Source organism: Capra hircus, chromosome 6 (genome assembly GCF_001704415.2).
Source record: "Capra hircus breed San Clemente chromosome 6, ASM170441v1, whole genome shotgun sequence".
NCBI classification, from domain to species: Eukaryota; Metazoa; Chordata; class Mammalia; order Artiodactyla; family Bovidae; genus Capra; species Capra hircus.
The window spans coordinates 61,442,438-61,467,511 of record NC_030813.1 but is presented as its reverse complement, the minus strand read 5'-3'; the positions used below and the strand labels follow the sequence as shown (position 1 = coordinate 61,467,511).

At 36.9% G+C, this 25,074-nt stretch overlaps 1 protein-coding gene across 1 annotated transcript in view; it reads right to left on the bottom strand.

The window, feature by feature from the left end:
* Positions 1-25,074, bottom strand: part of SLC30A9 (solute carrier family 30 member 9) — an 80,719-nt gene that overhangs the window by 42,298 nt on the left and 13,347 nt on the right. The window contains exons 3-8 of the mRNA XM_013964616.2: positions 12,823-12,885; positions 10,251-10,350; positions 8,026-8,118; positions 7,302-7,384; positions 4,391-4,449; positions 502-569 (exon numbers count right to left, since the gene is read on the bottom strand). Of these exons, the coding sequence (XP_013820070.1) occupies positions 502-569; positions 4,391-4,449; positions 7,302-7,384; positions 8,026-8,118; positions 10,251-10,350; positions 12,823-12,885 (466 nt within the window). The remainder of the gene's footprint in view (positions 1-501; positions 570-4,390; positions 4,450-7,301; positions 7,385-8,025; positions 8,119-10,250; positions 10,351-12,822; positions 12,886-25,074) is intronic.

The window sequence follows — 25,074 nt, the reverse complement described above, 5'->3', positions numbered from 1 at the left end:
CAGTCCTTGAAAATAAGAATTATGTATTTTACCTTTATGTTTCCAGACCACATCAAAATTCCTGACACATGTAGTATATGTATTTGAGAAATAAAAGCACAAACTAATGAACTACGAATTAATGCTCTTAAATAAACATCCTAAAATAGATTACTCAGTACAATAGATTAAAAGGTAGGCAAAATAATAGAGATCAAGAAGACAGAGGAGAAAAGAAAGAGGCAAAAGCATCAGTTATGTTCTACCGGGTTAAATGGCAGAAAAATAGAGGGCAGATACTCTTCAGTAGTCATAATGCAGGTTGGTTTACTCTAAATGTAACTTTGGCCAATTCAACTTTTTAAAAAAGATTTCTATAAACACCAATGAAAATAGAAGAAAATTTTTCAGATAGCACCTTTATCTTTATCTAGATACCAAGTAATAAATTTATACATTCATATATATATACATTAAAAACAATATAATTCTATTTTTAAAGGTTTATTTTTCAGTACTTACATGCAAATGGCAACCATCACCACTTTCCCTGGCCCCTTAAAAAAAATTGATGCCGTTCGAGAGCGTGGCTATAAAAACAAAACAAAAACAAAAAAATCTCGAACATTTTTCCAAAAGGCACTATGACGATATTTATATGTGACTCTGACACACCAGAAAATACCTCCTCTATCAATGCCTCTTCAATTAAGTAAATTATGATTTACTTAATTCTTTTTCTCTAGACTTTCCTATTTAAATTGTGGGAAAATGGAAATTGAAAGTGCATGTAGATCCTTTTCCAGAATGTTGTTTATTTCCTTATAATTCATTTCCTGCCTACTCCCAGAAAAATTCTGAGTTGGTTACATTAAAAAACAGAAATAAAGTGATAAAAATATACCGAACTGAAATAACCTAAAATTTTCCATTTCTTGAGCAACTTCTTAACTTTTAAAACAAGAACAGCCAAAGCCAGTAAGTCTGTTGCCCTCATTTAACTCCTGACTATCTCTAAAGACTGAAGCCCTCAAATGATCACACTGTGTTTAATTCCAAAAATGAGCAAAACAAAAGGAAATCAAACAAGTACAGAACGTATTCAAGGAGAATATTTTTCTTCAGTTAAATACTCTTTGGCTACTCTTTGAATTTATACTTTCTGTGTTTCTTTTCCTGCTCTTCCTCTCCCGGGAATGCTATCATATGTCACTGTAACCTCTCTAAGCTTTACTCATCTTCTTCCGTATCTGGCCAACGGTTACCCTTCTATGTAAAGCCTTCCTTGATCCCCCAGAGAATACTCACACTGCTCCACATTTACCGTTGTACTTTACTTTTCTATTAAAGCAAGTCATATATTCTCCCTTATGTAATTTATTCAAGAAATATTTATTGTGCAAGTACTACATACCTGGCACAGTTCTAGATGCTGGAGCACAAGAGTAAACAAAGTCCCTGCCTTCACAGATCTCACTGTCTAGCATAGGAAGAGGGAGAACAAATCCGTCATGTCTGAGAGTGATAAATAAAGAAACTAAGACAGAGACTGATGGAATAGTGTTGGGGGTATGACAGGGAGGGCTGTTTTGATTAGAATACTAAGGGAAAGGAGTTCAGTGATGAGAAGGACGCAATCATGAAAAATCTGCAAGAATGTTTTAGGCAGACTATACAGCACATTCAAAGATTCTGACAGAAATAAGTTTTGTATGAAGAAAGGATAACAACAAGGCTGATGTGGCATTAGGGGAGCAAAATGCTTTTCTTTTTATTTTGCACTCTGATAATGCTTTGCAGTCAGGTCTGCAGGTTAGGATTTAAAAAGCACCTACTAAGTTCCTGTGGACAACAAAGCAAAAGAGGGAGCTGCAAGCTTTAAAGTGATTCATTTATAAAGTCTGACCATGGTTCCAAATTTCTGAGTTATGCCATTTACTGATAAACAAAAACCAGTGTATGTGCATTTTACTACAATGAGAATATATCAAATCCTTTGCTTAGTACAGGGAAAAAAAATGAAATTGTTACAGGAATAGTAGAAAATGAAAACATGCTACTTAAGGTAGAAGGTGAAAAAAATTTCTTTAGAAGAAAGTTTTGAAAACTTATGGAGTAAACAAGACAGATAGGGAAGGAAAATGAGATTTTTAAACCATAACAGAATGTTATAATAACAAAAAAGAGATTCACTGAGCTCAAATTGCTCTGAAAGAAGGTTGCAGAGAGAATTCTCTGGCAGTTCAGTGGTTAGGACTGGGCTCTTCCACTGCTGGAGTCCTGAAGAGCTAAGATTTATGTAAGCCTCAAGGCACAGCCAAAAAGAGAGAGAAAAGTAGAAAAGGTGAAAATGTTGGTAATAATTAGGTCAGAAATAGCAAAAAGGTCCTGGAGAAGGAAATGGCAACCCACTCCAGTACTCTTGCCTGGAAAATCCCATGGACGGAGGAGCCTGGTGGGCTACACAGTCCATGGGATAGCGAAGAGTCAAACATGACTGAGCGACTTCACTTTCACTTTTCATTTTCATGCATTGGAGAAGGAAATGGCAGCCCACTCCAGTATTCTTGCCTGGAGAATCCCAAGGATGGAGGAGCCTGGTGGGTTGCTGTCTATGGGGTCACACAGAGTCGGACACGACTGAAATGACTTAGCAGCAGCAGCAGCAACAAGGTCCAAGGAAATCTAGCAGCAAGGGAAGCAAAATCTCAAAAAGCAACAGATCCATAGCAGATGGATAGATTTCAGAGGACTAGGAAGAAAATCAGCATAAAATACTCAAAGAGCTACAGGTAATTTCAAAGTGACACTATCATTTCAATCCCAGGTGGCGCAAGTAGTAATGAATTCACTTGGCAATGCAGGAGATACAAGAAACTCGGGTTCAATCCCTAGGTCGGGAAGAGCCCCTGGAGTAGCAAGTGGCCACCCACTTCAGTATGCTGAAAGACTATCCCAAGAAGTTCAGAGAATTAGGATTAGAGGGAAAGGCACAAAAAAGTAGAAATATTAAAGGGATAAGAAATAAAATACCAATTAGAACACTGAGCACTGAGAGAGTGCTTGTGCCAAACCTAAAATATAGTGAGTTCACATATTTCACTATTGGAGTTCCCATAAAATGAAGAAGAATAGAAGAGAGAAGGAAGTATCTGGATCAGAGAGAAAAAAGGTTCCAAAGTAGGCGGGTGAGGAGGTTCAAGAGGGAGGGGATATGTTTACACATATGGCTGATTCACTCTGTTGTACAGCAGAAGCTGACACATTGAGAAACAATCATACTCCAGTAAGAAATAAATAAATAATAAAAAGACCAAAAAAAAAAAAAGAAGTAAAGAAGGTACTTTTATTCCAGGAAACATGAATAATCCTATTATGTTTTAGAGAAGGAAACCAACCATCTTTAGTGAGAGAGTGAGTGTTCCTAGGAGGAATACCAAAATAGCAGGAAATTCAATACTAAAGTCTTATTCTATTACTATTTTTTAAAAAAAGTATAATAGAAATTTTATTCAAAATCTGTAACATTTCAAGGCTGATGAGTATTAATCTTCAAAAGGGCTCTAAGTGACACAGATTTCAGAAGTCAAACAGCTGCTATTCAAAAATCTGGTGCCGATGATCCTCCATGCAAAAAAGATATAAAGCTAGCAGTAATTCTTCCCAGGACCAGCCTAAATTACTCCATAGCAAGAGGCAGGGGCAGAGGTTGTCTGTCAAGGCATAGAAGTGACTCACACGACATACAAAGGCCCTACCACCGAAGAGAATCCAGGTCTTCAGTGCAGCACTGGGGCGCCAGAAATGCAGGGCTCAAAAGGGAAATGGAATTAACTTTGAATACAATGAATGGGAAAGAAAAGCATATCAAACAAGGTATGACTAGAGTTGTCATCATTGCTAATTTCTAAATTTTCCAAGAAGGGAGCAATGACTCAAATTTAAGTCAGGAGAAAAGAGACAATTGGCAAAGCTAGCCCTTTCTCCAGGTATGGTGCTCACTTCTTGACAGGAGACACCTCCAGCTCAATTTAAACGCAAGGCTGACTCTGAACATGACTACGTGGCATCATGAAAGTGTCGGTGGCTTTGACAACAGCTCTTTCAGTGGAGTGGTGGGAATGCAAGTCCAGTGAAGGACTTAGGAGAAAATCAGAAGTGGACTAAAGGTAAGCTTTCTATACTGGTCCCAATATTAATTTCCTTCTGGTAGGAAGGAAAAGAAGAGTATTCTGGCACACTTGTAGATAAGGTAGTAAATTTGGTGATGGAAAGATAAGGTATTTTTTTTAGCAGATTAGATCTACCTTGGAATAGGATCACAGACATGCTAGATTTTCATCAGGGACAGATACCAGGATTTTCTGTGAAACACATACTCAACATAACATTAAAAGAAAAATATTCTTACCTTGGTATTTCCCAGAAAGTCTCTATATTCCCTCAGTATTTTTTGGTTTCTAAATAGTCCTATAAAAAAAGAATTACGCAATGCATTTAGCTCGTACATATTCTTATCCTTTCACATTTTAGATTAACACAATTATTCTAAGACTATGTTAAACAGTCTTCTCCCAGATACAAACAAAAATATCAGGTGATGGTAAGAAATCTGAATTTGCAACTTGATAAAAAGTGGGTTAAGGACGTGGACAGACTTTTCTCCAAAGATGATATACAGCTGGCCAACAAGCATATGAAAAGATGCTCAGATCACTAATCATCAGAGAAATGCAAACCAAAACCACAATGAGGTATCACTTCACAGCCATTAGAATGGCTACTACCACAAAACAAAAACAAAGAGAAAGAGGAAATAACAAGTGTAGGCAAGGAATGCAGAGAAACTGGAGATCTTGACTATACTGGTAGGATCATAAAATATTGCAACTGCTATGGAAAATAATATAGAGGTTCCTCAAAAAATTAAAAACTATCATATGATTTAGTAATACCACTTCTGGGTATATATAAAAAAAAAAAAATGAAAGCACTGTCTCAAAGAGGTTATTTTCACACCGTAATTTATCGCAGCACCATTCACAATGGGCATGAAGTGAAAGCAACCAAAATGTCCATGGACAAATAAATGCTGAACAATGTGGGATATACATACAATGGAAATCCTGTCACACGGATGAACCTTGAGGACATTATGTTAAGTGAGGTAACTTAGTCAAAAAGACAAACACTGTATGACTCCATTTATATGTGGTATCTATAGGAGCCAGATTCATAGAAAAAAAGAGTAGCTACCAGGGGCTAGAGGGACAGGAGAACTGTTAACAAGTACAGTTTCAGTGCAGCAAGATAAGTTATTTAAGCTTGACATAAGAACCAATTCTCTATCTTTAGCTCAAAGTTTAAAAATAAGGAAAAAATATTTTATTAGTGTGCTTTCTCAAATTCTGTACTTTAAGTACATCCTCTAATATATGTACAAGGCTATTCACAGCATCATTATTTTAACAGTAAAACACTGGAAACGACCTTAGGTGAAAATGACTAAATAAACTATGGTGTACCCCCCAAAATGGAGTATTATAAAAGAAATGAAGAAACCTCTCTATTTCCTACTATGGAATGTTCTCTGGGACATATAATCAAGTTTAAAAAAAAAAGCACAGAAAGTACATAGACTATGCCTTATTCATGAAAAGGAGGGTCTAAATTACCAGTATGTATGCTATTTTACTAAAAATAACACTCAAACTAATTTTTTAAACAATTACCTATGCTAGAGGGAGGGAAAAGGGTGGAAAAGACAGGGACGGAAGCTAAATTTATCTAAAGTATTTTGTTTTTAAAGTATTTGAGGGGACTTTGGAACCATATAAATGTTTTACAGAATTATAAAATAAAAATAAATCAAATTTCTTAAAATCAGAAGCAAAACGAAACAAACAAACCTATTTTTCTATCTAGTAGATGGTTTATCCATACAGTGAGAAATTACAAGTGACTTTAAAACATAGGCATTTGACTGTATATCCCCAGTGAGATATACAGTAAAAACAACAAAAAAATAGAAATCTTAAATCACGTTCCTAGCAAGAATACTGATAGTTTGAAACAACACTGTATTCTGTTTATATATGTATGTACATACATATAAGAACAAATTAAAAATGTAATTAATGATGTCAATGAATTAATAAATAAGATTTTCAGAGTAAGAGATACAAAAGGAAAAGGAGTAAGTTTATCAAAATAACCTACATATTTTCTCTTAAGAAACAAAAAGTATTTCCTAACTCTGTCCACTGAAAATACCTTAAAAATATATCAACTTATTTAAAAAAACTGAGTACCCCTAATGCCCCCAGTCCATTCTGAAGGAGATCAGGCCTGGGTGTTCTTTGGAAGCAATGATGCTAAAGCTGAAACTCCAGTACTTTGGCCACCTCATGCGAAGAGTTGACTCACTGGAAAAGACCCTGATGCTGGGAGGAATTGGGGGCAGGAGGAAAAGGGGACAACAGAGGATGAGATGACTGGATGGCATCACCGACTTGATGGACATGAGTTTGAGTGAACTCCGGGAGTTGGTGATGGACAGGGAGGCCTGGCGTGCTGCGATTCATGGGGTCGCAAAGAGTCAGACACAACTGAGCGACTGAACTGAACTGAATGAATGCCCACATGTCTCTAAATTTTATTTCCTATTAAGAGGAAAAGGGGCTCCTACTATAAATGCTGATTACCAATCTGAGGCAGGGTAGTGGTTACTGGAGGGGAAGGGGCAGGGTTGAGGGAAAAATGGGTAAAAATGGATCAATTGTGTGGTATCAGATGAAAACTAAATTTTTGGTGGTGATCAAGTTGCAGGGTAAACAGAAATAGAACATATAATGTTATGTAAACCAACGTTACCTCAGTAAAAAGTTAATTAGAAAAAAGAAAGAAAACATTTCATTCCTGTAGATTTAAATGCAGGTCTCTTTAGCTTATCTGTGAATATAAAGATACTAAACAGCTGTTTGCTTCTTCTGAGAGGCCAACCCCCTTAGAAACTAGGATTCACGTTTAGAACAGGTACAATCTTCAAATCAGACCCTGAGTTTTAATAGTCATATGTCTTATAGAAATGATAAATTAGCTTTGCTTGCTCTCATGATCTTTAAAAGCTATAGAGAGGAAAACAAATAGATATTGTTTTTATAAAATAATTAAACCTCAAAATGAAAACTGTCATTTGCTAGAACCAACAAAGCCAAACACAAGAGGTAGACAACCACAAGGGAGGACACAGTTATTACAGACACAGGTCTCATTTACAAGTTGCTTTTCAGTTAACTCAGCTTTAAACTGAATGTACTTACTTTCTCTATATTCTATTTCTGCTTCCTTACGAAGTTTTTTCTCTCTGGCAAGAGCTTCAGGGCTTCCCCAAACTTCCAAAGATCTATGTACATACACATGGCCACCATTCAGTAATACAATTTTAATGACTTCATGAAAATCATATTTAAATCTAGATAACTAAAATTACATGAAAATCATAGGTCCTTTAGGAAAAATATAAAGCACTTAAGAAACTTTTCTAAATTAAATCTACACAATAAGAATAAATTCAACAGCAAATTTTCTAAAAAAAAATCTGATTTTTTTTCTAATTAATACATACTAGTGACTCTCAAACAAATCTGCAAACATATTCTGTTTTTGGATTTTCCTGGTGGTCCAGTGGCTAAGAGTCCGTGTGCTCCCAATGTAGGGGGCCTGGGTTTGATCCCTGGTTGGCAAACTAGATCCCTCATGCTGCAACAAAGAGCTCATATGCCACAACTAAAGAGTTCACATGTTGCAACTAAAGAGTTCACATGTTGCAACTAAAGATTCTGCATGCTACAAATAAAGATCCCACATGCCACAAAGATCAAAGATTCCGTGTGTCACAATTAAGACCTGGTGCAGCCAAATAAATAAATAAAAGTAAATACTTTAAAAATATGTATATATTCTGCTTTTAAAACATGTCATTTCAAAAATTCTGAGTCTGTCTAAAATGGGTTTTTATTAATCCCAAAAGAACTATGTTCTTACTTTGCCTCCACATCTGATCTCAAGTATACAGTAAAGGACTCAGTATCTTCATGAGGACTTCGTCGTCTGATTTTTCGAAGCTGTTCCAGATCACTGAAGAAAGAAATATGTTGAATTCATTCAGAGAAGGTTCATATAGTTCAGGATTATTAAGGGCAGGTAAAAACTACTAAGTCAGTCTCATTTTAGGAGCTAAAGATGGATAGCCTGTAAAAATCAGTTTAAAGATGGCATTTTGTATATAAAAGTGGTTTAGAAAGAGTTGAAAAACTAAGAATTATTCTTGACTCAATATAGATACCATAATATAATATGTAGTGAGTCAAATCCTTAAACAGTGCTTGTCCTTTATCTGCTATGTATACACCACTGCAATATCTGATGCATGAAGAAAAAAAAGTAGGAAGAACACAGATTAGAGTATTACTCCTCTATCTGAGAATGTAAAGTTAATATTACAGTCATTTGTTTATATCCAGATTAACTGTCATTGTTCAGTCGCTAAGTCATATCCGACTTTTTGCAAGCCCATGAACTGCAGCATGCCAGGCTTCCCTGTCCTTCATTATCTCCCTGAGTTTGCTCAAACTCATGTCCAGACTAATACTAAGTGGTAACATGATTCATAGATATCAATTTATAAAGAGTATATGTCAATTTCATGCTATTTAATTATTTTCCTTTCTCTTAAATTCTGAAAGGTTGATACATGCATGCATCAAGTCACTCTGCTAAACAGTCATTCTAAATTTGACCATTGGTCTTCCTAAGGAAATTCTGTAATAGCAGTGAAAGACCTATAAGCAAAAATCTGAGGAATTCCCTAGTGGCCTAGTGGTTAGGATCCCGGCTTTCTTGCTGTGGCCTAGGATCAATTGCTAGCCAGGGAACTAAAATGTTGTAAGCCATGTGCTATAGCCAAAAAATAAAAAAGTAAAGGTCTAGATCAGGTAGCAAAAGATATGTATTCTGGTTCCCACTCTGTCACTGACTCACTAAATGAATCAGGTCATTGCTAACATCTTTATTGTATTTCCTGGCCTATAATATGGAGATAGCTATACCTAACCTACTTTACTCACAAAGTTTTTGTATGGGAAACAAAATATAGTTTTATATCATTATTATAATTGGTTGTTGTTTCAATATTTACAAAAGTTATAAAACTGACTATAGGAATCCTTATTTATTGATATTATACCATATGCTACCCACTCCAGTATTCTGGCCTGGAGAATTCCATGGACTGTATAGTCCATGGGATCGCAGAGTCAGACATGACTAAGGGACTTTCATTTTATACTCTAGAAGATGTACCATGGTGGGGGTGGTGGAGGGAGAGCCTAGATCATCTGATGTCTAAATTGCCAAGAAATCTTCCACTTAAATATATAGCTTTCCTAGACAAACATACAAAAGAGGGGGAAACATTTAAATTTATAAAAAATTATACCTCAATAATCTCTTCAGTTAGAAGAAAATAATAAGATACCAGGAAGAAGTAAAATAATTTATACTCAACACAAACCACAGCTGGAATGTGAACAGAGACATAATAAAATTGCTCTACCAAAAAACCCCCAAATTTTAAAGCTATATTAATATACAAATACTCTTATTGATAATTCTGCTACATATTAACAATAGAATTCCTAAGGTTCTTGTGTAACACATAGATTTTTTTTTTTTTTAACACATAGATTTTTGAAGAACCTGCTTTTTTGAGTTAAAGGAGCCAAGAAAGACTGGAATTGCTCAAGCTGGAGCAGTCTTCAGTTTAATAAGTGAACAATTTTAACATTTAAAAAAAATATATTTTTAACTGAATGAAAATATTTCTTCAATTTAGGAAGGAACCATAGTAAAGTTTCCACATGGATGGTAGCTGGTAACAAATTCTAGGAAGTAATTGGTTATTTAGATTAGATAGAACAAACCATTACATTTATTTCCCCCCCCCGGGGGGGGGGAAAAGTTTTTTAATTATGTACTCAATCCATTTGGTGTATTTCAAAACGTGCAATACTTTTCTTCATTTATCAGTGAAAGAAGTTAGAAATTAACTTCAAAAAAAAAAAATCAGCAAATGGCAAACAAATTTCCTTGAGAGTCATAGTCACATATATAGTGCATCCTAGAAAAGAGGAGGTAACAAATTCTAGAAGTAACTGGTTATTTAGATTAGATAGAACAAACCATTACATTTTTTTAAAAAATTACCATACCTGGATTTGAGGCAGAATTCATTCATTGCTCTGACTCCAGTGATGAAATTATTCTGAGTATACTTTGGTCCATATTCCCTCTTTTTAAGAACTGCTTTGACTAAAACCAAAAAAAAGAAAAAAGAAAACATACTAAATATGCACACTGTAAGTCACATTTGAAGATGAACATAATGCTAATTTTTAAGTGGGGTCACTAGTGAGTTGCATAGAAAACAGGTTTTTCCTGATGCACTGGATGGCATCAGGGGAAAATAAAGTCTACTTCAAGTACAAAATAGGACAGAATTAAACTGGCAACCACCCAGCTTTTAACTCCATAGTTCATCAGTCCGTGCTTGCATGCTCAGTCTCTTCAGTCACGTCCGACTCTTTGTGACCCTATGAACTATAGCCCACCAGATCCCTCTGTCCATGGGATTCTTCAGACAAGAATACTAGAGTAGTGGGCAGCCATGTTCTCCTCCAGGGGATCTTCCTGACTGATGCCAAAAGATCAACCCTTTGTCTAAAGGACACCCTGCAAAGGTATCACTGGTCTACTAAACTGTACTAGTACAATTTAAATTGCTTGGAAAATCTAAGTGAAAATGAACTGAAGTTTCAATTAAAAAATTACATGCTGGTTCAGTGTTTTACAAACACTGGTGAAACCAGCATTAAAAAAAAAAAAAAAAAGTAATCAAAGAGTATTGCATACAATGAAGAATCAGCAGTTTTTGTGCAAACTTTTGTTTCAGTTACATATAATAATCTATATATATACATACTAAATCATTAGTACTTCCTATGTGGGTTGTAGTCAAAAAAGTCTGAAATTCATTGAATGATTTCACATAAAGTAACAAAGGTGAAATAAATATAAGGAACATTTTTATTAGTTAAAAATTATAGGAAGCTAATTATAGATTATAGGCAAAACACTGCCTTCTATTAAATTATTCCCCTATTATCAAGTATCAAACTGCTCATAAAAAATGACAGACATCAATAACAAAATACCAACTTGGCATCAGTTACACTCTGTAGATTAAAAATTACAGCCAACATTGGTCTGTTCATTTTTATAAAGTTAGACTTTCAGTCACATGATATAGATAAATAACATAAGCATATCTTGGAAAAGCAGGAGAAAAACAGCAAAAACTCATGTGTTCTGTTTCAAATTGTTGCCAGGTTACTTCATATTTTATTCTCATGTCTAGTAACTACTAAGTCTTCTGTTATACTTGCAAATTGAAAGAATAAATTAAGACTAAATTATCCACCACTGAAGAAAGTAAAAAGACTCTTAAAACATACACTATGAAAGTGAAAATTCACAAATCATAGTTAATAAGAACATTTCAAAAATAAAGTTCAATATAAAAATCAAAACTTTATTTGAAAAAAGTATATAAGGAAGTTCAGGTTTCTTTCTGCATAAGTTTAAGTCTCTAAACTTACCTTATTTTAATAACCCTAAAATATTAAATTCAAATAAGCTTCTCAGAGAGGAGAAATACATCTCTCTTCAAAAAGATTAGTTTTTTAAATTACTTTTTAATAATTTCTTCAAAGTATCAAGAAATCCCTGTTGGCCTGTCCCGGCCCAGATTATTGATGGTAACACAACATTAAGTATTCTTAATTGTGACTGTACAGTATGTCTCATCTCCAAAGTTATCCTACAAAAAAGAAGTCCCATTCTCAGCACCACCATAGAGGAGAAAACTATGACTCAGAAAAATCAAGGAAACTGCCCAAAGCCATAAAGCTGGCACATGCTAAAGCTACAAACTGAATTTACTTTCGTCTGACGCCAAAGCCATAGTGATCCTACTCACAGAATTAGTACCTCCATGAAATATGCTACTTTGGACATGGGAGCCATAGCCCAATTATAAAGAAAAGAACTGCAAACTGTTAGGGACCAAACGACGGGCTCTAGGACCTGAGTCATGTTTACCAGAAAGAGACAGGACATGCGCTCATCCTGCCTGGCCAATCATGTAACGCCAGCTACTCCTGTAACTGAGACAAAGAACTGCCTGTATATAAGCCGCCATTCTCCTTTGTTCGGGGCTCTAGTCGGATTCCACTGTGCTGGATGAGACTTGGGCCCTAGCGCGCTAGAAATAAACTCCCTTCTTGCCTTTGCATTACTGTGGTGGACTTGCTCTCTCGGTCGGTTCGGAGATAGGGCTCCGTGCATAACACAAACAAGAATTCCTTCCTTACTTAATTACTTCTAGAAATGGAAATCAAGAATGTCCAAACTATCTCGATTTCAACATGCCACAGGTATTGGCCTCTAGTTCATTAATCACATTACTTTTCTAAAAATGATAAAACAATTTTTATTTGCCTTTACTCCTTTCTTTGGGCTTCTGAAATTACGATTACTATAAAATTTATGACCAGAATGCAAATTTCAGTAGAAAATCAGTTTATAAATAGAATAAATCCTTATGGTCAATATATTTTTTTAAAGTAAAAATGAATATACTTTTATAAATATATCTATATAAACTAATTTTTATATTTAATTCAAAGCACCATTATAATAAAAAATAGAATAAAATATATTTACCTCTTACTTGGAGAGGTTCTTGCTTAATAATTGGAGCTTTCAGTTCTGCACCCATATTTTCTGCTGTAAAGATTAAAAGTTATTTTAAGTAGTTGTTTTCATAGAAACCCTATAAACTTAATTAACATTTGCTAAAACAATCTGGCAATGTATAAAAAAGATAATATATCACAGACCAAGATAAATCCGAGGATTTATCTTAGGAATGAAAGAGTAGTTAAACATTATTGTTTAGTTGCTAAGTCATGTCTGACTCTTCTGTAACTCCATGGACTATAGCCGGCCAGGCTCCTCTGTCCAGGGGATCTCCCAGGCAAGAATTCTGGAGCAGATTGCCATTTCCTTCGCCTGAGGGTCTTCCTGACCCAGGGATTGAACCTGCATCTCCTGCGCCAGCAGGGAGGGTTCTTTACCACTGAGCTCCCAGGGAAGCCCAGTTAAACGTTAGAAAATCTATTAATTCCTCTCATTAACAGATTGAAGGAAAAAAAAAACTGTAGTATCATTTCAGGAGCTAACCAAAAAGCACTTAATAAAATTCAGCACCCATGCAAGTTTCAAACCTTTTTAAGAAAAATTAGGACAAAAGGAATTTCCTTGCAGGGTAACGCAAACCTGTAACAAACATTGTATTCAATGGTAAAAATTTAGATGCATCCCTTTAAAACAAGGAACAAAACAAGGGCACATGCTGTTGATTTTTCCACCCCCAAACTGTTTCAGAGATACCCTTCAATGAAGAAAGGATGACTATTAAATGGTTATTGAACAATGGTACAACCCTCACCACTTCAAAAAACTGTAATCTACCTCATACCATAAACAATCAATTCCAGGAAAATTAATGATTAAAGACTAAGGAATTTATATGATTAGGTGGCACTAGTGGTAAAAAACCCACCTGCCAATGCTGGAGACACAAGCGATGAAGGTTCAATTTCTGGGTTGGGAAGATCCCCTGGAGGAGGAAATGGCAACCCACTCCAGTATTCTTGCCTGGGAAATCCCATGGACAGAGAGCCTGGCGGGCTACAGTCCATGGGGTCGCAAAGAATAGGACACGACTGAGGCAACTTAGCATGCACGCATGATTAACAGACAACAATATATAAAGAAAAGAAAGCTTCAAACTGGGCGACTGTATTTCCAACAGATATAATCAACAAAGGATAAGTATGAAGAATATTTAAGAGTTCCTCCAAATGTGTTAAGAAAAAGACAACCCATTAGAAAGACAGAACGGGGCAGAATACAAGAACAAACTTGCACAGGAAAGGAAATACAAATAACCAATAAACATATGAAGAGATGATAGCCTCGTTATTAACAGAATCCAAATGAAATCACAAGATGCCATTTAACAACCACTGGATTATGAAATATGAGAAATATGATAATACCTAATGTTGGCAAGGGTATGGCGCAATGGTAACTCATACACTACTGGCTGAAATACAAACAGGTACAATAATCTTGATAAACAAATTGGCATTATCTAATGTAGCTGAACACAAGCATAACCTACAACTTAGCAATCCTATTTCTAGGTCAACATGCTTGGCACACAGAAACTTGTACAAGGGTATAAAAAGTTGAGCATTCAAAGCAGTACTGTGTTCTGTTGTTTCAAACTGGAAACAACCCAAACGTCCACAGGCATGAGAACAGACAAAGAAACCATGTTTTATTCATTCAGCAGCATTCTGTACATCAGTAAAGAAGAAAAAACATAATAATGGCTATCTTTCTTTGCACCTTTACTATTAAGGTAACTGCAAGCACTATTTAAGCACTCAATGTGCATCAACTCATTTAATTCACACAACAGCCCTCAAAAGTACATGCTGTGATTATCTCAATGAAAATTAATCAACTAGACACATATACAACTAAGATAAATCACGGCAAAAAATTTTAATGAAAAAATAAATCACCGAAGAATACATACAATAAACTATCACAATAAAGTAAGCTAAACAATTAAGGACATATACAATTGTCTAAATCTATTCCTTTTTTTTAACTCAAGAGATTGAAACACAAAATTCAGGACAGTCACGTGTATACAAAGGGTGAAAGGAACAATGAAAAGAAGTATTAAGGATAATAAGAATGTGATCAAAAATGCAAGGTTAGGTTAGGTGGTAAATTACAAGGTTAGGTGGAAAATTATAGGTGTTGATTACATATATTCTTATACATGTATCAAGTATTTTGTAATAAAAACCTCATCCTTAAAATACCTTCCCTTATATTTATATCCTCATTCAATAATAAAATAACATTTTTGAGCCCATTAATAATAGCTTACATTTACGAACTATTTACCATGTGCCATATACAGTACTATGTCCTTTACATGCATTATTTCATTTAATCCTCACAAAGCTGCTCTGAGGTAAGTACTATTATTATCTTCATCTTATTCATCTTATTTGGAACTTCCCTCAATGTCACATAGCTAGTATGCTAAATATGGAAGCACAGTCAGGATTAAAACCCAAGACATTTTATTAGTCTATTCTTTTAACCACTTTCCTACACTGCCTCTATATTTAAAATAATATTTGGTTTATAAGTTGATATTTGCATGTTTTCAGGAAAAGAGGATAGAAGTGAAAACTGGGTCAGCAATGTGGAGATCACTGGTAACCTCTGACAACAGCAGTTTCAGCAGAAAGAGTAGTGATGAGGTAGAGGTGAGAAAGGGAGATGAGACAGTAAAAGCAATATCTGGATTTTCAGTAAGAGCTGGAAAAGAGAATGGAATCAAGGAATCATTATTTATCAAAAATAAAATAATGATTTTATTTTTATAGAGGTGGAAGTAATGAAATAGGGAAAATAATTATTTCTATATATTTAGAATATGCATCTATATAAATGACAGGCAACACCATGAAACCTAACCTGGTTACCTGATTTAGACTTCTGCCACCTTACTGTCTGTCTTTGGTTTACCATCCTTTTTTTTCTTGCTTTTATTTTTGTCTTTTTGGCCATCTGTTAGATTGATAAAATTTTCTATATTCTCCTCTCACCCCACCTCCATGCTGGTTTTTGAATTTACAAGATTAAAGTTCTACTGTTTTCATGATTTCATTTAGAAATTTAACATACATGCTTTCCTATAAATCTTTCTAATCATCTGTAAGGTTATTCACCATCTCTACCTTCCTCTGAACAAGAAAAATATCTTTAACCACTCAGATTTCTTTTATCTTACTACTCTAAAATTTTAGCATTTAATATGAAGTTTACTTTTACTATCAATAACTTTATTAACACACTTGAACTATTTCTTGCTCTTCACTGTCCCAACTCTTCTTTCCCTGAGTTTACTCTGCAATCTGTAAGAAACACGTATCTGAACAGTTGTGGGTTTTTTTAATATGGGTAGTCTAGTAGTAAATGATAAATCATCTTTACATGTGAAATGTTATTTTGCCTTTCCCCTGGAATGATTATTTGTGCACTCAGTTGCGTCCAACTCTTTGCGACCGCAGGAACTGTAGTCCGCCAGGCTTCTCTGTCTGGGGAATTCTCCAGGCAAGAATACTGGAGTGGATAGCCATTTCCTTCCCCAGGGGATCTTCCCAAGCCAGGGACTGAACCTTCATCTCTTGCATTGGCAGGCAGATTCTTTACCACTAGTGCTACCTGGGAAGCCCAAGAGCCCGTAAAATTGTACTTATTAGATGAAATAATCCTTTTAAAGCCCCAATGATTATTTAGAACATGTAAAATTCTAGGGAACACTTATTTTCCTCTGATCATTTCATGGACAGTATTCCAAATCATTCCTCCTTTATTTTCTGCTTATTGTTGGAGATAACAAGTCTACTTCAAAAGAGTAATAACAATTGTACTAACAACAGCCTGACTTTTTGGAAGCTAAGTTAGATTGTTTCTTTTTCAGTTTTGAAATCTATGGATTTCTTTTCATTTATCCAGTTTAGTACTAAAAGTGTACCTTTGATCTGAAGATTGATTTTCTCAAATTCTGAAAAATTCTCATCCGTTATCTCTTTACATATAATTCCTCCATACTCTCTCTCTCTCTCTCTGAAATGCCTGTTGAATATAGGCTAAAGCTTCATGCCTTGCAAAAGCTTTTTCATTTTTTTGGAAAATCTTTTTTACTTTCTTATGCACATTCAGAATGAATTTCAATTTACTAATTCTCTACTTGACTACAGCTATTCAATATATTATATTCTTATTTTAATGACCACACTTTCATTTCTAGGCATTCTCATTGGCTCTTCCAGATCTACTTGTTATGCTTTTATTTCTGCCAGTTTGTATTTCATAATATGGGTACTTCATTTATTCTTTTGAGGATATTAAACTTACTTGAAGTAATTTGGGCTATTTTAAAATTATCTGGAGTTAATTTATATTTGATTGTTGATTTTGTTGGCTTTCTTGTGCTAGAATTCTTTGTGCATTTTTTACTGAGATATAATTGACATAAGGTTAAGGTATATAATACATTGATTTGATTAATTTATATATTACAATATGATTCTTCATGTTCTTCTAAATTTTGGAATGTGCAGTCTTATTCTGAATAGGATATATTGCTTTACTCTCTTCATGATCTATTGCCCAGAACTAAATCCAACCCTTCTGTCCTGAACCAGATCTCACACTGCCAGCGTGAAATAAATATGCTCCAGTTTAGTATGCCAGCCAGCAAAAACGTTTAAGTTCCTGTTCTTTCTGCTGCCTCCACCTACCCTACAGCCTCCTATAACACAGAGCCCCAGATAACAAATAGAAGAGGCTAGCTTCAGCCTCATATAGAAGGGTGGATGGATAAATTCACACGGTGAGTCTGGCTATGCATGTAGCACTTACAGATCCATTATCCCAAATGAGCCAAACTTCTGGCTGCCAGTGCCTGCTCACAAACCCAGAGGCCAGTACCTTCTGTTTCAATTCTTGGGCACATCTTTTTTTGAGTCCACTTACTTCTTCAGTTTTCTCTTTGTATATTCAGTCTATCACACGAGTAAGTGAGAAGTTGAATGGTTACCTCAGAGCATTCTTTCAACAATGCTATTACTATCTGATCCAAATTTCTGCCAATCCATTGATTTACCTTCTTTTAACACCTTATGGCAGAAAGTGAAGAGGAACTACAAAGCCTCTTGGTAAGAGTGAAAGAGGAGAGTGAAAAAGTTGGCTTAAAGCTCAACATTCAGAAAACTAAGATCATGGCATCTGGTCCCATCACTTCATGGGAAACAGACAGGGAAACAGTGTCAGACTTTATTTTTGGGGGCTCCAAAATCACTGCAAATGGTGACTGCAGTCATGAAATTAACAGATGCTTACTCCTTGGAAGAAATAGAGAAGGCAATGGCACCCCACTCCAGTACTCTTGCCGGGAAAATCACATGGACGGAGGAGCCTGGTGGGCGCAGTCCACAAGGTCGCTAAGAGTCGGACACGACTGAGCAACTTCACTTTCACTTTTCACTTTCATGCATTGGAGGAAGAAATGGCAACCCACTTCAGTGTTCTTGCCTGGAGAATCCCAGGGACAGGGGAGCCTGGTGGGCTTCTGTCTATGGGGTCGCACAGAGTCGGACACGACTGAAGCGACTCAGCAGCAGCAGCAGCAGCAGCAGCAGCAGCTAGCATATTGAAAAGGAGAGACGTTACTTTGCTAACAAAGGTCCATCTAGTCAAGGCTATGGTTTTTCCAGTGGTCATGTATGGATGTGACAGTTGGACTGTGAAGAAAGCTGAGCACCGAAGAATTGATGCTTTTGAAGTGTGGTGTTGGAGAAGACTCTTGAGAGTCCCTTAGACTGCAAGGAGATCCAACCAGTCCATTCTAAAGGAGATATGCCCTGGGATTTCTTTGGAAGGAATGATGCTAAAGCTGAAACTCCAGTACTTTGGCCACCTCATGCGAAGAGTTGACTTATTAGAAAAGACTCTGATGCTGGGAGGGATTGGGGGCAAGAGGAGAAGGGGACAACAGAGGATGAGACGGCTGGATGGCATCACTGACTCAATGGACGTGAGTTTGAGTGAACTCCGAGACATGGTGATGGAGAGGGAGGCCTGGCGTGCTTCGATTCACGGGGTCGCAAAGAGTCGGACATGACAGAGCAACTGAACTGAACTGAACTGAACGCTCCTATGTATAAATTAAATATCAACAGAACAGATACTTAACAAAAACAAAACTTTCTTCAAAATATAAGCAAAAAAACTTACCTGTAATATTTAGTATATTTCTCAATTATTTTTCAGGGAAAGCCACTGGGGAAATGACTTAACATGGCATATTATGTTTTCATAACTAAAACATGTACAGAAAATCCAAAAAGGCTTTATTTTCACTATTCATCAGATTCTAAGTAAGTTATGATGACACACTGGTTAAAAACAAACAAAAAAGAGGCCTAAAAACACTTCTATTTAATTAGTAACTATGGCTTCCAACATTTGACACTGATCAGTTAAATGACTGATATTTCATTTCTGTCTGGCTATACAGCAAACAAATTCTAAAGCATCTTTATCTACAGAATCTATGTATTAATTACTTAAAATTTTGTTTTGGGGAATAGAGCCTTGGGCAGACAAAAGTGAAGGGATGGGGTGGTAGAATATTAAGCTTTGAATACTCATCTAGTGTGTGAACACTAAAATCTACTATCTAAAATTTCACAGACAGCCATTCTTTCTACAATGATCAAAATCATTCAAACAAATCACATAAAATGAGGTGCTCTAATACTGACATTTTTGGATATTCTTCTTACCACAAACTGTCTAGATATTACTAAATATACAGTGTTAAGACTCACAAACAAGAAATAGTAGTAAAAAGCTCAAACACATATAGGAATACTTTTTTTACATATCACCATCTTAATAAATTTACACTGGATCACTGGAGTAGAATCTTGATTTCAATAAGCAACCAGACATGCTATCCATGAATATCTCCAGACATTTTGTTTTAAGCTCAAGCTCTGGCTGTTTGCCACACATCTGCTGTCATTAGCAAAATTAAAACTGATTTTACTAAAATTTAAAACATCTGAATGTTCCTTAAAAACGTAACGATTCCTTAGCAAGTCTCTGCCTCTTAATGAGCTGTTTCTGACTTTATCATGTGATTTGAATTATTCAAAAGTCAATCTCAAACTCTTAAATATACAAATTATCTTTCAATCAAGCAATTACTTGCTGTCTATCTGATGGCTGGTGGTTTAGTCACAAAGTTGTGTCCGACTCTTGCAACCCCATGGACTATAGCCTGCCAGGCTTCTCTGTCCATGGGATTCTCCAGGTAAGAATACTGGAGTGGGTTGCCATTTCCTTCTCCAATCTGATGCCTAACAAGGTCTAATCTGGCCTAAGAAAATTCTGAAAAATTGAGCCCAAAATAAAACCATCAGTAAACAATATAGTCCTAATCTAATAAACTAATATTTAAATTTCACAAGTCAGCAGAGAAAAAAGAAAATGAGTCACAGATTTCAATTTGAAGCACTCTGTAAAGTGGAAACCAACATTAAATATCTTTGCCTGAGTCAATGTTCACCTCACAATAGCATTATAACATGTTTTACCTTTAATTACATTATTCTACGGCCTGTTTCTTCTCCCATCTCAATGTTCTAAATAAATGTGCTTATTTCTGGAACTTAGGGACTCATGATCCTCTCCATTCCTTCATCCTCTAATATCAGACTCTCAATATTTACCCCAGGAGTTCTCCATCACAAGGAAAAGGAAGAAACTCACTAAAAGTGGATAATAAGCCCAAAGAGAGGATGCGGCTTGGGGAAAAGGATGAAAAACAGGCATGATAAACTGTCTTGCAGTATCTCACTGTGAACACTGTTCACTGAACCCAAGGCAGGTAAGGTGCGAGCTAAGAGGCTGGAAGAAAACTAGAAGAGCCGTAGAAACTGCAGACGTGTTTATTCTCTCCAGGCTGGCACAGCAGCCGTAGCAGCAGCAGACATGCTGTATTCTCCCCTCTCGTGGTTGACCCAGTGGACACAGCCCTAACACAGCCTCACCACCATAATGCAACCATAACGCAGCCCCAAGGGCTTTTTCAGCGGGAGCTTATATATACATGCATACAAAACAAAAGCATGGTAGCCTGTGGCCAAGTGGTTACCTTGTCGCGTGCATGCACAGTGCTCTAAGTGATCTCAGCTGTTACACAATCATTATCTACAAAACGTGGGGCAAGAGTGAGAGGAGGTGGAGCGAGAAAGCCTGACCACTGCCATCTTGGATGATTTGCTCTTTCCCTGCTGCTGCTGCTGCTGCTCAGTCGCTTCAGTCGTGTATGACTCTGTGCGACCCCATAGACGGCCGCCCACCAGGCTCCCCCGTCCCTGGGATTCTCCAGGCAAGAACATTGGAGGGTTGCCGTTTCCTTCTCCAATGCATGAAACTGAAAAGTGAAAGTGAAGTCACTCAGCCATGTCCGACTCTTGGCAACCCCACTGACTGCAGCCCACCAGGCTCCTCCGTCCATGGGATTCTCCAGGCAAGAGTACTAGATTCGGGTGCCATTGCCTTCTCCGACTCTCCCTAGATAAACGTAAACACAGGTTTCTCAAGCAATCTGTAAAATCTTTCCTGTGAAAGACATCCAACTAAAGGAAAGATGGTCTTGAAATGTTTATTATTCTTCAAACACTCTTCTCCTAACACCATCCTCTCCTTGGGTTTTCTCCTACCTCTCCAGACTGTTCCTCCTCAACTGTTCTTTGCAAGCTTCTCCTCTTCCACCTGTCCCTTACTCACTGGGGATTTCAGACTAGCTCTTATCTCCCCAATCTAAACTCTCCCCCTGTACTGTCTCAAACATACTCATGACTTCAGTTACCACCTGGCTACAGCTAAAAACTCCTCATCTTTATCCCCAGGTTAGAACTCTATGCATTTACTCATTTACAAAATTTATTAAACCCCTACTAAAAGCAGAGACATTACTTTGCCAACAAAGGTCCGTCTAGTCAAGGCTATAGTTTTTCCAGTGGTCATATATGGATGTGAGAGTTGGACTATAAAGAAAGCTGAGCGGTGAAGAATTGATGCTTTTGAACTGTGGTGTTGGAGAAGACTCTTGAGAGTCCCTTGGACTGCAAGGAGATCCAACCAGTCCATTCTAAAGATCAGTCCTGGGTGTTCATTGGAAGGACTGATGTTGAAGCTGAAACTCCAATACTCTGGCCACCTGATGCAGAGAGCTGACTCACTGGAAAAGACCCTGATGGTGAGAAGATTGAAGGCAGGTGGAGAAGGGGTCGACAGAGGATGAGATGGTTGGATGGCATCACCGACTCAATGGACATGGGTTTGGGTGAACTCCAGGAGTTGGTGATGGACAGGGAAGCCTGGCATGCTGCAGTTCATGGGGTCGCAAAGAGTTGAACACGACTGAGCAACTGAACTGAACTGAACTATATGCAAACCACTCTAAGCACTGATGGAGAAGGCAACCCCACCCCACTCCAGTACTCTTGCCTGGAAAATCCCATGGACAGAGGAGCCTGGTAGGCTGCAGTCCATGGGGTCACTAAGAGTCGGACACAACTGAGTGACTTCACTTTCACTTTTCACTTTCATGCATTGGAGAAGGAAATGGCAACCCACTCCAGTGTTCTTGCCTGGAGAATCCCAGGGATGGGGGAGCCTGGTGGGCTGCCGTCTATGGGGTCACAGAGAGTCAGACACGATTGAAGCGACTTTGCAGCAGCAGCAGCTAAGCACTGAAGTTCCTGCTATGATGAGGTTTGGAAACAAGGGAAAAAATAAATAAAACAGATACTGAAAATATCAGTCAATAATAAGTGATGTCCACACAGAGAATTAAAATTAGTGTAATATCAAGGACTGACTGGGTGTGCAGAGTTGACATGTCATGTAAGATGTAAATTACTAAAAGGGGTCAGCCAGATGATGAAGGGCATCTTGGAAAGTTAAAGCAACTAGAACAAACACCCTGTAACAAGAACAAGCTGGGTATTTTCTTATTTTCTAAGAGCCAAAAGGAAAATGGTTTGACTGAAATATTATGAGAAAGTGAGAGTGGAAGCAAGGAGCCCAGAGAGGCTACTGCAGCAATACAGCCAAAGAGATGATGTCTCACACTAGAAAAGTAGTATAACAACTGCCTACTAGTAGTTATCTATTAAAATGCCCCATAGGCACCTACAATTCAGATGTCCAAGACTGAACCCTCAACTTCTCATTAATACACATTGCAGCTTTGGTATTTCTACTTTTAGAAGTCCAATAACCATGCATTATCCTTTACTGACTCTTTTAGTCCACCAAATTCAATCAAGTCAGTTATTCAGCTCCTAAATACCTTGCATTCCCCTACTACCTCAAGAAAATCATTGCCACTAATCTAGAGCCTCATTCACATCCGTTTTCAGTCCCTTCCTTTGCAATTTATTTTCCAGTCTGCATCTAGTCATCTAAAATCTTAAATACTTCCTGTACTCAAAATATTCCAACGGATTCCTACTGCCTCCAAAACAGTCCACACTCCTAAACAAAACCCTGATCTGACTACTGTTTACCTCTTGAGTTTCACCCCTTTCCAAACTACGAACCCCACCATGAGGTGCTCTGCTCACGAGTCTGGTCACAAGGAGTTGGTGCAGTGTTATCTTTTTCCCACCATTCATCACACCAATGCCTGCTTTCAGGCCACTAGTTAGATATCATTTCCCTATGGGAGCCTTCCCAGCCACTCAACCCAGGTGTCCCTCCAGCACATAGTACTTCTTCTACCAGAGTACTTCCTATACTTGTTTTGCTTAATTTTCTGTTTCAGTAATAAAAAATATAAACTCATTCTCATGTGCTGCCATATAAAAAGTCCTCAATAAATACTTCTTCAATAAATTAATGAATAAATAAAGACTTCTTTTTAATGCTGCACAGTGGACTAGATATCCTGAAAAAGTATCTTTTCAAATGCATTGCTAAGCTACCAAAATGATCTGAAGGGGGCAAAAATGAAGGGAAAGCAGGATCTCTATAGAATAAGAGAGCAACCAAAGTCAGTTTTTTCCCTGATGATTTCTACAGTTATGCCAAGTGTCTAGCTTTGTTTCTGGTTATCTCCTGTTAAGAGTCTCCATCTCTAGCAAAATTCTCTAGAATTCTGGTAACAGGAGATACCCAGAAACAAAGGTAGACAAGGCATAACTGTGACCTAAAAAACACACATGGGGCTTCCCTGATGGCTCAGTGGTAAAGAATCTGCCTGCCAATGTAGGAGATGCCTAGGGTTTGATCACTGGGTTGGGAAGATTCCCTGGAGAAGGAACAGGCAACCCACTCCAGTACTCTTGCCTGGAAAATCCCATGAACAGAGGAGGCTGGCAGGCTACATTCCATGGGGTTGCAAAGAGTCAGACACAACTGCGCGATTACACAACAACAATGAAAAACACAGAAAAGGAGTCAGCAAGGAAGTAAGCCTGCCCCGACTTTTGTGTTAAGTAGTGGAGAATAAAAAACTCCTCTGAAAATCCTAAGGATAAGACAACTCACACAAGTTTACAGTCTGAATTCATGCTGCTAATGTGGTCCTAAGCTGAGGATTTAATTTAATGTGGTCCCAGCAGCTAAGAGAGGAAAATGCAAACTCTCTATGCAGGAACACATCCTCAATCAGAGACATCAAATAGTTCAAAGATATTAAACTACGTGGAAAATGAACAATTCTCAGTTTAAAAACATATCATCATGAATGAAAGCAGGAAATGGAGGAAAAAGGTAATACAGTAAAAACCAAAACATTTCAGATAGCAGAATTTTCAGTCATAGAATATAAAACAGCTATGTTTAATGTCTAGTAAAAGAGAAGTTTGAAAACACACAAGAGACCAACCAAGCAAGCTGAAAAATAAAAATACAGTTTCTAGAAATGAAAAATATAATCATTAAAATTAAAAACCCAACATGGTACCAACCAGCAGACTAGAGGCAACTACTAAAAGAGAATTCGTACACTATGTAGACCTAAGAAAATAATCCAGGAGTCAGGCCAGAAAGATAAAGAAATACAAAGTATGTCAGAGAGGTTTAGAGACACGGAAAATTATGCAGTAAATATTTCAGATTTCTTAACAGAGTTCCAAAGGAGAAGAGAAGTGGTAATAATACACACTTCAAGGGATGCATACTAAGTCAGTTCATGTGTGTCAGACTGTTTGCAACCCTATGGACCGT